General features: G+C 34.7%; 1 protein-coding gene across 1 annotated transcript in view; it reads right to left on the bottom strand.

Annotated features, from left to right (window-relative positions):
• Window positions 1-14206, bottom strand: part of PXDNL (peroxidasin like) — a gene marked incomplete at its 5' end in the record, with an annotated part of 397680 nt that overhangs the window by 91978 nt on the left and 291496 nt on the right. The window contains 2 exon segments of the mRNA XM_004435754.2: window positions 2775-2931; window positions 5634-5746. Of these exon segments, the coding sequence (XP_004435811.2) occupies window positions 2775-2931; window positions 5634-5746 (270 nt within the window).

The raw sequence follows: 14206 nt of genomic DNA, 5'->3' as shown, positions 1-14206 counted from the left end.
ATATTAACATATATATAGGAGGTGTTAAAATAAATTATGCTTTGAAAGAAAATTGATTTTTTAAGTCTAAAGTAAAATGTGTAGCATTCAGATGCCAAATATCATCTAGAGAAAGAAGTGTGTAGACATGAGTAACATTTGCCAGTATAACATACACTGAGAGCATCCTAAATGAAAAGATGGGTTCTCAGGAAATACAATGTCAGCCATATGGGTTATTTAAATCTATTAAAAATCTATTAAATCTATGAAAAAATGAACTTCCTTAAAAAATTACAACTTGTGGAAACTTTCTTTTGCTATTATAAATGCCTTGCTTTAAACTTTAATCAGTAAAATGCACATTTTATATGTAATGCTCAGATTTTGCTTAAATTGTTATTGTGTATTTTTTATTATTTTGGATTATTTCCTATCGTTATATTCCCCAATGTAGAATAGAAACTCAAAAGGCATGATCCTCTTTGTATCATTTATTACACAATGAGTGCAGTTACAACACTCCATAATTGCTAAGTGGGGGCAGCAAGATTGGAAAATCCTCCTGTAATGCATGGACTTTTTCCTTTAATTAGGATGATCTGGTGAATGAAAAGGTTTAAGTCATAAAGTGTTCTATAAGTGATATTTTATACTGACATATTTTCCCCTATTCTGCTAATTTGGGTTGTGTAAACATACACACACACAGACTCCTTGTCTTAAATCTTAAATTTATTTAAAACTTTTAAATTTATATCCTTACATTTTTCTTCCTTTTATAAAAAATATTTCTAATATCATGAAGTTTATTTAGTATGAAATGCAAATATAAATTAATTTTCCTTTATATTGATATATAAAAGTCCTCTGAGCAAAAAATAATAATATTTTTTTCTTGATCGAATAACTTCTTTTTTTGTATTATTTTATCCCCCTAAGCTGATTTTCTGTTTTCTACACAACGGAGCAGAATATTGATAAATGTTACTTATCGCTTTTTAAAAATCTGGTAAATAGAGTAACTAATACATTTTAATTTGAATGTTTTACTTTTAGTGTGTATATGTAAGATGATTAGTTAAACTTCAGCCAACCACAATTCTCATTGGAGGTTCTAAAATGTTGGGCACTGTGATTACAGTGTTTGTGTGCTTGTGGCAGAGCAAAACAGAGAGAGGAGAGGAGGCAAAGAAAGAATGTTTATTTGTTTAGTGGTAGTTTTCTAGCATCTCTAGAACATAAATGATGTTAATTTAAATTTTATAATAACTTTTTTCCAGAAATGCCTCAAGGATATTTTCCACAGTTCTCATAAATAATTGAAGAACTGAATAAGATCTCCATAAATTTATAAAAAGAAACACAACTATCATGGATTTTAAATCAGGAAAAACATGAACTCAGAGAATAGCAGAGTAAGACTAAGATTTTTGTAACATTAAAAAATTCTATGTGATAATTTCTGACCCTACTAAAATAAATATTTGATGGTCACTAGCTACATTGTTATAATTTCAAGAATAATATTCTTAAGAGAATACATTTTTTACATACAGTATAGTAAATACATGAAGATTGATGTGCCGCTAATGAAAATATACACTTTATAAAAAATATCCAAAAAATGGGCTATTCATAAGTTTGATATCTCAGAACAGTTTGCAGGTGGAAGAATATGAAACCATTGTACTATATGATAGGAAAATAGAGACATCTTTAAGGATGTGATTTGATTAAATAAACCTATTTTTAACCTGGCTCATATTTATAATGAGAAGAGTTACCCAATATCTTTAATAGACCTGTGAGAGCTGGGAAAACTAAAAGGAAAAAATAAGTTTGCAAAACTCTATTTATGAAATCTGCCCATTTCTAAGGAAACCAAAAATCGAGCAAAGCCCCAAACACACACCATATGCCTGTATCGGAACCCATTTATTTCAGCTGTTGATTGTCAAAAAGGCAAAAACTCCTAAAGTTATCTGCAGAAAAGCAACTCTGATGTCAGCTCACACGTGCAGATGTGCTGTGCTTTTCTTGAATGCTCCCCCATGTGGAGAATATGTCAGTCATCACAGCCTGTCTCCATCTCTACAACCACAGTGAGGTTTCAGTTCAGTCTACTTGAATCTGCCTATGAATGGACTCTTACTTCCAATAGGAACTGATTAATTAAAAAAAAGGATTTATTTTTTATAAAACTATGACAATCGATTTTTAAAAGTCACCATTTATAATCAACTAGCAGAAGGCTACAGCTATATAATCAGATTGAGGATAAAAATGTAAAACAATGCCAATTATGTTGGCCAATTATAAATGCTTGCAAATATTGAAATATTTGTTCTCAGAATGGCAAATCTTACCTAGAAGCTTGATTGATTGATTGACTTTTAATTTTAAAGTAGGATTAAATACACTAGGGCAGAGTAACTAATCCATATTGAATTCTATTTATCTTTAAATCTCTGGCTCCACATTTATTTGGCTAGAATACATCTTACATTCTATAATTTTCAATGCCGAAGAAAACATGATATACTTTTGCAAATCCAAGCTATTTATGTTCCCTTTGAGCATTGTTATTTTTGGCGTTTAATACTCATTAACATAGTTTACACTTAAGAGCTTAGATTTAAAAAATTAAAATAGCTTTGATTTAATATTAACATGTTTGACCAGAAAGAACATATATGGGAACCCGGGTAGTGAGGTGAATTGGTTAGGATCAGGAGTAGGAGCTGTTCAAAGACATTTATTTGGCTGTTGCAGGAGGAGCTATGAGTGCTTACCAATGACTGTGAGGAACATGTTGGCCACAACAAGGCCAAATGGACTCCGAGCCACACATTCGTACCTTCCCTGGTCAGCGTGCCCTGCGTCATAGATGGTTAGCATGCCTCCACCACCGACGTGGAATTTACCACTCTCAGTAATCTGAACACCGGCCTAGGGAGTGAAAAAGAATGGTCACTGGAAGAAAATGTGATTCCTTAAAAAATAACATCTCTACATTTTGTTTGATACAGTTTCATTTGTTCAACAAATATCTTCTGAGTGCCGACGATGACGATGTGTCAAGCACCAGATGAGATATTCTGTGCATCTAATGGAGAGAGGGAGGAAAGAGACAGAGAGGGAGAGGTTTCCAGGAAGTGTAGTGTGTCTCTCTCTAATCAAAATACATATGATACTCAAAAGTTCAATTATGTGGGGCCAGCCTGGTGGCATAGCGGTTAAATTCCTATGCTCCACTTTGGTGACTCAGGGTCCACAGGTTTGGATGCTGGGTGCAGACCTACACACTGCTTATCAAGCTGTGCTGTGGCAGGCATCCCACATATAAAGTAGAGGAAGATGGACACAGATGTTAGCCCAGGGCCAGTCTTCCTCAGAAAAAAGAGGAGGATTGGCAACAGGTGTTAGCTCAGGGCTGATCTTCCACACACACACACACACACACACACACACACAACCCAGTTCAATCACACAATTATTTAATGTGATGATTATTCAAAATTATCATTCCAATGGATGAATATATAAAGTTTATTCATATCCTGCTTACTTCTAAAAAAGAATTCTGACAACAGTAAAAAATAAAATTTGAAAAGGATAAAAATGCTCACAAATCCACCACCTAAAAACATCAAAATGTTTTCATATTTCTGATTTCTCTCCTATTTCTTCTTTATATATACTCATAAGTTTTGTATAGCAGCAAAGTTTTTATATAGCTGTGTTTCTCAATTAAAATTATACCATAAGAATATAAAAATAACTACATTTTATATAAAATATTATTAAAGTGCATTCATTTGTAATTAGTATGGATTTATGTACTTTTCATTATTATGCTGTTAATTTTAAAAAGTAAAAGAAATTGACCTTACAAGACTGCAGTTGGAGTGGAGTAGGGATGGAGATGCCTCTATCCTGCTCCCCCCAAAAGACTCACAGGAAACTGAGGATGGTAAATATTATTTCAAAAGAATTCACACTCCAGGGATGGCCAATAGGCCAGAATGTAACCATGAGGGTTTAGAGTGAAAACATTTCATAGGTCTTCAGATTCTCACAGCTGTCTTTGGCCAGTGCTAGAAAACAAGTCCAGGTGATGGGTAGCTGGTAACTCAGGGTAGGGGATGAGGGGAAGTAGTGGGGACTTACCAGCTGGAAGGGCAGACTGAAAGAGACCAGCTATACAGAAGGGGCATGAGGCGACCAGGTCACAGTAGTGGGGCCCAGAGGGTCTTTCCTTCAGGACAACCCCCTCCACTTCCTCTTGCTGGACCACGGCTGCATCTTCTTTTGCAAGTTGTTCCTTTCCCCTCTCTTTTCCTTACTTACTTCCAGAACTCTCAGGTTAAACCTGCAGTTCTACAACTTTTGTTTAGAGTCTCTGAGCAGACAGCTTTCCAATAAATTCCTTATCTGCTTATTTTAGGTAGTTTCTGTTGCTTGTAGCAAAAGTATCCTAACTCATACTCTTTCAAACTCGTGAATTGAAGAGGATTGTTACAAAGATTGAATGTGATGTGGTACGTAAAATGTTCAGCCTACAGTCAGGCTTCTATCTATTGTTTGTGGTTAGAAGCTACCTCCTAGAAATTAGACTCTGTGATATTTTGCTGATATGATTATATGATAAAGCATTTAGTAGAACGTCAAATAAGGCTTTACACACTGACCAAAATGTACATTTTTTATGCTTCCTATTTTAGCATAAAAATACTTGAATTATATAATATTAAATTAAAAAGGAATTATAAAAAATATTCGGACTATTTGAGAGAACATGTGCCTAAAGTTTCATGTCTGAGACCACTAACTGTACTCTTTACAGAGAACTGCGTGTGGCCCTGAGCTACAGCACAAAAGAAGCGAGCCACGAAAAATATAATGCTACTATATGGTACCAACAAAACAAGCCAAGTGGTTTTGGGAAACAGCTTTGTAACCTTCAACAAATTTTACATTTTGTCAAAATTTTCCATAAAAACTGCCATTCAAGTGTCTGCAGTTTCATTTATTTTTAAGAACATTAGAATCTGAAACCAATCATTTCATTTTGATGATAAACTTAAAATGGAAGAAGCAATTATGTTGAAAGAATATAGCCCAAAGAACCAATGGAAGTGTACTAAGATATATAAATAAGGAGCTATTATTTCTTTAAAGTCACTCAGGTTTTGAACCCACAGAAGTACTTTTTTTTCATGTCACTTTGTTTTAATACCAAGCTTTTCATTCCTTTCTTGTTTCAGCTAATGACCTACTTCTAATCCACTTCTGAGTTATTAATTCAAAAGTGTTTCTTGTTAGCCACTAGAACTCTTAATTTATACATGACAAAAGCAATTTTTCCTTAGAGGAATTTAGTTATGCTTATGAAGCTTTCATCACCAAGCAAATGAGAAAGGATGAACTTTATCAAAGCCCTGAGCCAAAATCAGATACAGTCACCTAAAAAATAAAAAGGAAGAAGAAAAAGAAGCAACAGGAAATAAACCTGTTTTGGTGTAAAAAGTATTACTTGCTAGCAAAAATCACAACAGCAATAAGTCAATATGAGAATCATTACCTGTTTCAGTGGGTCAATACATCTGTCAGTGTTTTTAATGTTACTGTACTTTTAGTTGGGGCCTTACCTTATTCCAAATAATTATGGGCTATGGTTCTCCCTGAGCATGACATGAAATGTTTATATTCTTTCCAACCTCTACACTTGTATCCTCAGGTAGTTGAGTAAACACTGGAAGAACTGTGGAAACAAACCAAAATAATGGCATGTCAATATCATTTTTGTCAATATGTGCCAGCCAAGTCAAACAGTATAAATCTGGATACTATATTGGTTAGCCACATTAGCTTTTACAAAAACAATTACTTGGACATTTGAGAGAATAATAAACATCGAACCCAGGTCATTAGAGTAGAGGTGAGAGCAGGAAAAAAGGAAGAGGTATGCACACAGCCTTTAACCATATGTGTAATATTTCTTTCTTCAGCTGAGTAGCGGGTATAAGATTTTCATTATCCTTTCCCAGTATCTTTTTGTAAGTCTGAAATAAAGATATATGGTAACGTCAAAAATTTATTGCTGGCTAAGATAAAAAGATTCAATCTTACCCTATTTCTTCAAAAAACGCAAACTACCATGATTCACTTACTATGAACTAGGCAACTGGAATAGACCTTACTATTAAGGAAATTAAATTCACAATTTTTTAAACTTCTAAAAAATAAATCTTTAGGAGAGAATTAAAATGTTTTTACTGGAGATATCTACCCAACAATTTTAAAAGAATTAACATCAATTATATACAATTTCATCTAGAAAACAAAAGAGGAGGGCATGTTTCTGGACTCTTTTGAGGAGGCTTACCTTAATATCAAAGCCAGATACAGACAATATCAAAAACAAAAACAAAAACTACAGACCAGTACCTCTCATGGATATGGACACAAAAATGATGAACAAAGTACTGGCAAATAAATTCATCAATATAAAAGGATTTATACACCATGACCAAGTATGCAAATCTGGTTCAAGATTTGAAAATCGATCAATGAAATCCACTGTAAAAACAGCTAAAGAAAAAAAGTCACATAATATCAATTAATGCAAAAAAGTGTTTGACTAAATTCGATGGTCATTTATGATTAAATAAAAAAATCTCAGAAAAATAGAAATAGAAGAGAACTTACACTTACAAATAGAAGAGAACTTAGCTTACAAAATGAACATAGACGAAAAACCTATAATACACATTCTGGTTAATGGTGGAAGAGTGACTGCTCTCCCTCTCAGACAGCCAACAAGGCAAGGACGTCTGCTCTCACCACTCCTACTCAACACAGTGCTGGAAGCTCCAGCCAGGGTAACGTGGTAGCAGAAGGACATGGAAAGCACACAAATTGGGAAAAAATAAATAAAACTGTGCTCTTTGCAGATGACATTATTGTCTATATAGAAAATTCTAAGAAATCTAAATAAATACTTCAAAGTGAGCTCAACAAGATTGCAGGATACAAGATAAACGTAAAAAAAATCAATTGTATTTGCATATTCAAGCAATGAACATATGGACACAGAAATTTTAAAAACAATACCATTTACAAGTGTTCAAAAGCATTAAAATACTTAAGTATAAATCTAACAAAACCTATACAGCATGTGTATGTTGAAAACTACAAAATTCTGATGTAAGAAATCAAATAAAATCTGAATAAATGAAGAGACATCATAGTCACAGATTGGAAGTCTCAAGTTAGTAGAGATGTCATTGCTCCACAAATTGATATTAGGTTTAATGCTATTCCTATCAAAATCCCAGCAAGATTTATTCTTTGAAGATATAGACAAGATTATTCTAAATTTTATATGGAAATACAAAGGAACTAGAATAGCTGAAGAATTTTGACAAAGAAAAATAAAGTGAGAGTAATCAGCCTACCAGATTTTAAGACTGATTTTGTAGCTGCAGTAATCAAGATTGTGTGGTATTGATAAATGGTGGACACAGACATGTACATCAATGCAACAGGGTAAAGAACCCAGTGATAGAAACACACAAATATGCCCAACTGATTTTGACATAGGTGTGAAAACAATTCCATGGAGGCCTTTTCAACAAATGGTGCTGCAGTGATTAGGCACCCATAGGCAGAAAAAAAAAAAAAAAATGAACTGCAATCTGTCTCACAACATACAAAAATTCACTCAAAAAGGACAACAAACAAATATAAAGTGTAAAACTATGAAACTTTTAGAAAACAAAATAGGAAAAAAACTGGAAGCTAGGGCCAGGCAAAGAGTTCTTAGACTTTGCATCAAAAGCACAATTCATCACAGAAAAAAATGATAAACTGGACTTCATCAAAATTAAAAACTTTTGCGTTGTGAAAGACCATGTTGAGAGGATTAAAAGACAAGTTATGGTCTAAGAGAAAATATTTGCAAACCACGTACACAGGAAAGGGTTTGTCATTAAAATATATACAGAACCCTCAAAACTCAACAGTAAAAGACCAAACAATTCAAATAGAAAATGGGCAAAACACATGACATTGCACTGAAGAGGATATACAGGTAACAAATAAGCATATGAAAAGATGCTCAACATCATTAGTCATCAGGGAAATACAAATTAAACCCACTATAAGATGTCACTATCCACCTATCAGAATAGCTAAAATAAAAAATAGTGGGGGCCTGCCTGGTGGCGCAAGCAGTTAAACGCGCGCGCTCTGTTGCAGTGGCCCGGGGTTCGCCAATTCGGATCCCGGGTGCACACTGACGCACTGATTGGCAAGCCATGCTGTGGCGGCATCCCATATAAAGTAGAGGAGGATGGGCATGGATGTTAGCCCAGGGCCAGTCTTCCTCAGCAAAAAAAGAGGAGGATTGGCAGATGTTAGCACAGGGCTGATCTCCTCATAAAAAAAAAGAGAAAAAAAAAATAGTGATAACACAAATCACTGGCAAGAATGAAAGAAATTAGATCACTCATACATTGTTTATGGAAATGTAAAACGGTGAAGCCACTCCGGAAAAGAATTTAGAAATTTTCTTAAAAATTTAAACATGCAACTACCATACAACCCAGAAATTGCATTCTTGGGCATTCTTCCCAGAGAAATAAAAATTTAAGTTCACCCAAAAACCTGTACACCAATGTTTATAGCTGCTTTACTAGCAATAACCAAAAACTACAACCCAGATACCTTCCATGAGTGAATGATTAAACAAATTGTGGTACATTCACACCATGGCATGCTACTCAGCAATAAAAAGAATGATTGATAAATATTTTGGTGATCAAAAGAACTATTGATACACACAAAATCTGGATGAATCTCTGGATAATTATACTGAGTGAAAAAATCAATCCCAAAAGGTTACATACCGTATGATTCTATTTATATAACATTCTTGAAACGACAAAATTATAGAAATAGAGAACAGATTAGTAGTTGTCAGGGTTTTAGCTGGTGATGAGTCTGGAGGGGTGAGAAGTAAGCATAGCTTAAAAAAGGGCAACATGGGCGCTGGCCGGTGGCTTAGAGGTCAAGTTGGCATGCTCCGCTTCGGCGGCCCCGGAGTTCGCAGGTTCGGATCCCAGGCGCAGACCAACGCACCACTTGTCAAGCCATGCTGTGGCAGCGTCCCATATAAAGTAGAGGAAGATGGGATGTTAGCCCAGGGCCAATCTTCCTCAGCAAAAAGAGGAGGACTTGCATTGGATGTTAGGTCAGGGCTAATCTTCCTCACAAAAAAAAAAAAAGAGCAACATGAGGGATCCTTGTAGTTATGAAAATGTTCTGATCTTGACATGTCAATATTCTGGTTGTGACATTGTACTATAGTTTTGAAAGACAGGGAGATTGGATAAAGGGTACACTGGACCTCTCTGTGTTATTTCTTACAACTGAGTGTGAATCCACAATTATCTCAAAATAAAATGTTTAATTAAAATGTCACCTATATGGACACACAAGGGAATCATAAACACCAAACCCAGGTTAGTAACAAGTAGGTTGGAATTGAGAACAGGTAGAAAAGAAGAGAAATAGACAGTCTTTAAGCATTTGTAATGTTTATTTCTTCATTTGAGTAGTGAGTATAAAGACTTTCATCATATCTTTCTTGATATCTTTTTGTATGACTGAAATAAAAATATATGGTAACATCAAAAATTTATTACTAAGATAAAAAGATTCTCTTCTTAAAGCGAGAATTTTATTTTGTTTTATTAAAATCTTATATTATATGCTAAGCTAACATATATTTGGGTTTGCTGAAACCATGACTTACAGATTCCTGACAATGGCTAGACTCACGTCAATGACAGTGGACATCTCATGAGGACCAGTGAATCTACTAGGCAGTGACCCTCCTGATTCAACCAAGAGATTTCTAACATCTAACATTTCACATCATGGCCTCGATTATCTGATTTCCTGTATCTCCATCCACTTTTACTTCGTGTCACAACAGCTACTCATTACTCTAGGTTGTGCCATTACTTAAAATTTGTTGGAAATATTTAATACCAAGCTCCTCTCTCAACTGTTCTTTCATCTCCTCATTTTGACTCCATCTAGACTCCTGAGAACCTTCCTCCTCTTTCCTATTGACCAACACGCCCCTAGTTTCCTTCTCTTCCCTTTTTAGCCAAGATCCCAAATTTCATCACCTCTACAACCTTCCTTCCAAAACTTGCAACTCCTTTCCTCCATTGTCCTTCAGTTCAACATACCTACACTGTTGTCCTGTTCAACATACCTCACTCTCCACCCAAGTATCTGGAGTGCTCATACGTCCTAGTTTGTCGCTTCAGATCCTATTTAACAACAACAACAACAATCTAAGCATTTACTACCCTTTGAAAGTCGCTGACTTCATCTCTTGGCACAGCGTTCTGCTACGAAGCATCTGCTGCTCCACAGAGGAAATAGAAGCTATCAGACCAAACTCCCCAAGTGTCTATACACCTTCTCTTTCACAGAGGTTCCTCTCTATACACCCACTCTTAGCTCCCCTCCTCTCCTCATCTAAATTAAAGAAATACCTCTTCTCCTAAAGGCAAACTGCTTTATGGGATATGCAAATTCCATCCCATATTGCTACCTGAGAGATTTTGAACCATCCATTACTCGCTCTCTGTTCCATCTTTCTAACTTCTCCTTCCCTCCAGAAAATACTTCAGAAAAACAGGTTTTCCTCTCATTTGCCCATGTCCCTGCCCATCTGCCACATTCTTACTGCTTCTCTTCATGAGGAAATTTCTTGAAAAGAAATAGTCGGCTTATCGCCCCCTAGCCCCTTTACTCCTTAGCCTACTTCCTTTAAGGCTTTGGTTCCCTCTATTGTCTGAAAAGTGTTTTTGTCTAGGTCATTATATTCAGAATCTTAAAAAATTCTAGTCTTTACTGAAAGCACCTTTTTGTGGCTTTTGACACAGTTGATCACTCTCTCCTTCTGGAGATACTTTTTTTCTTAGCTGTTGAGACTCTTGTCTCCTCTGGGTTCTCTGTCACACTGGGCATTCCTTTATGATTCCATTCACAGCTTTTCTTCCCCTCTACATTCCAAGGAAGTCCCATCCTTGGCCTTCTCACCTTCTCACTCAACATACACCTTAGTTCTGTATGACTTCATTCACAACCGTGGACTATACAACTTAGCTCCATGCTCATAAACCAACCATCTATTAGACATCTACATTCAATCCCAACAAGCACACAAAACTTAACTTTTTCCCGAACCATACTCATTATCTTTCTCCATTTGCTAATTTATTTGTCTTTTTTTGCTATCAAACTAGGGAATTCTTCAAATAGTACAGATAATAAAAAAAAATTGTCAGTTATATATATTGCAATATCATCTTTCTGTTTCTGACTTTTTTAAAATGAATAAAAGATGTAAATTTTAATGTAGATTACTTTATTAATCTTTTATAGGCTAGTGGTTTTTATATTTTGTTTTAAAAATTCTTCTTTATTACTATTATAAAAATTTTATTTTTTTCAGAAATATTTAAATATTTGTGTTTTAATAATACAGTCATTTTTTAAATCTGTAATTGATTTGTGGGTATAGAGTGAAGTAAAAATGCAATTTCATGTCTTCCCTGTGGATAACCAGTTGCCCGTCACTATTTATTGAGGAGATCTACTTTCTGTAGTAACGAGTGATGGCACCACTATAATATACGGTCTTTCTTTCTGTTCCATTGGTCAATTTGTCAATTACTGTGCCAATAATACAATACGTTAATTACGATAGATTTATAACATCCTGCTATTAGATTATCTTGATTCTTCTCGGATCTTTGCACTTTCACATACAGATTAAAATCAGCCTTTCATCTTCCACCGACACCCCTTTCAGGATTTTCATTGAAAGTGCATTGACCTATAAATCAATATTGGCAGGATTAACATCTTTACAATAGTAAGTATTTGTCTTCTTCAATTTCTTTAAATGATGTTTTATTTCTTTCAATGATGTTTTATTCTTTTTCTACACAGTTCTTGCACATCTTTTGTTAGACTTATTTATTTATTTTAAATTTTATTTTATTGTGGTAGAAACACTTAACATGAGATCTACCCTCCTAACGAATTTTTAGTTATTAGTCAAGGGCTATAAAGTTTAAGTTAAGCAAGATGAATAAGCTCTAGAGATCTACTGTACAACATTGTACTTATAGTCAACAATAACGTATTGTTAGATTTATTTTATTTATTTATTTATTTTTTGGTTGAGGAAGAATGTCCCTGAGCTAACATCCATGCCAGTCTACCTCTATTTTGTATATGGGACGCTGCCACAGCATGGCTTGATGAGCTGTGTGTAGGTCTGTGCCCAGGGTTCCAAACCCATGAACCCCAGGCTGCCAAAGCAGCATGTGCAAACTTAACCACTACGCCACTGGGCCAGCCCCTAGATTTATTTTTAACTAACTTAAACTTTCTTGATATTTTGAGGAGTATTGCTTTTAAAATAAAATTAGGTGCTCTGTTTGTTGCTGGCATGTAGAAAGGAAAATAATTTTTTCTTGTTGATGTCAGATCCAATGATCTTGCTAAACTCATAATTTCTGATAGTCTATTTGTAGATGTTTTTGGATTATGTATGAGGAAAGCCTATTACATATAAATAATAAAATTGTATGTAGTCCTTCTAAATTCATAACATTTGCTTCTGTTTCTTTCCTTTTTGCACAGGCTAGGACCTTCCATTACAGCATTGAGTAAATGCAGTCTTCTTTCTAATTCCAAAGGGAATATTTCTAACATTTTATCTTGAAAAATATTATTTCCTGTATTTTTTCTACAAAAAAGTCTTTTTCTGTACAAAATATTTTAGTTGTTTATTTGTATATTGCCAAATTTTTTCCTAATAACAAAGAGATGATAAATTTAATCAAATGTTTTCTCTGCATCTATTAAAATCATGACTTGTCCTCCATTAATCTATTAGTCAGTGGATTCAGTTGGACAATATTTTGTATGGAGATTACTCTGAATTTTTTTCTCATAATGTCCTTTATTAGTTAAAGTTGGAAAATATTCTGTCTTCTATTCTTTGGAAGAATTTGTATAAGACTAGATTGATCTTTATCTTAGAACATTTACAAAATTTGTCAGCAAATTAATGGCCAGATTTTTTTACTCCTTTCTTTTCTTTTATTAAAAGAATTAATTTCTTGGTTTTCTATTTCCATCTTTTTCACCTTTCTGATTTGAAACTTATACACATATTTTTAATTTTTTGCTACTTACCCTTGATATTTTTGTATTCACTCTTTTAAAAGCTTGAGATTAATAGATTAACCAACCCCTCAACTCAGGTATATAAGAATATTATATCATTTTAATTTCAATAACCATTTTCCCAACTGATATTCCATTGTTAGGTAAGATTTAATCAAATGATTTTTATGTGCCACATCTAAGTAATAATTATTATTATTTGATGCTGATATAAAATCTGCAGTTAATCAGTAATACCCCTAGTATGACCACCCCTTGAGTGAGGAAACCCTATCAGCAGGGACTGTGGAATAGACTGTAAGAAGAAACAAGATTGGCTGAGAGGCCGTAAGCTGGAGCTGGGTCTGCCACACCAGGAAACCGAGTGGTAGGGAGCGCTCAATATGGCCTCTGAATAATACACATGAATCCTGGAGAAGTGGCCACACAGAAGACCCTGATGACCAGACCAGACAAGACCTAGCAGCAACAAAAAAGAGAGGATCATCTTTCTACTCACTGGCCTCCAATCAATCTATCTCTTCCTCTCTCCTGTGCCATCACTAGGAAGGAAGAATTAAAAGAAAAAGAAGCAAGTGTACAAATAGCAAACTAAGCCTTGCCCATTCCCTGTCCCCATACTCAAAAGGACCACACCCACTGGAGTCACCACTCCAGCCTGCACTGAGAGAGGGCAAGGAAAAGAACTGTCGGTACATTCTGAGATTTAAATTTTAAAAAGAAGAGTTGGAGCCTGGTGGTTTGGCAGCATAATAGCAGCATTTTCTCTTTCCTTACAAAAAAAATCATCCAACAGCAAGAAGGAGAATGAGAAACAGAAATGTGCTACCAGTTTTGTTTATAAAACTATTGTTTTATTTTCAGCAAAACTAGAGGAACACTAAAGCCCACTCCACCAAAAAAGTCAAAGGAAGGGCTACTGAAAGCAGAGAAG

The sequence above is a fragment of the Ceratotherium simum genome, chromosome 31, assembly GCF_057802395.1.
Source record: "Ceratotherium simum simum isolate JZ-2026a chromosome 31, ASM5780239v1, whole genome shotgun sequence".
NCBI classification, from domain to species: Eukaryota; Metazoa; Chordata; class Mammalia; order Perissodactyla; family Rhinocerotidae; genus Ceratotherium; species Ceratotherium simum.
The sequence above is the reverse complement of the archived record's forward strand: the minus strand, read 5'-3'. Positions and strand labels throughout refer to the sequence as shown.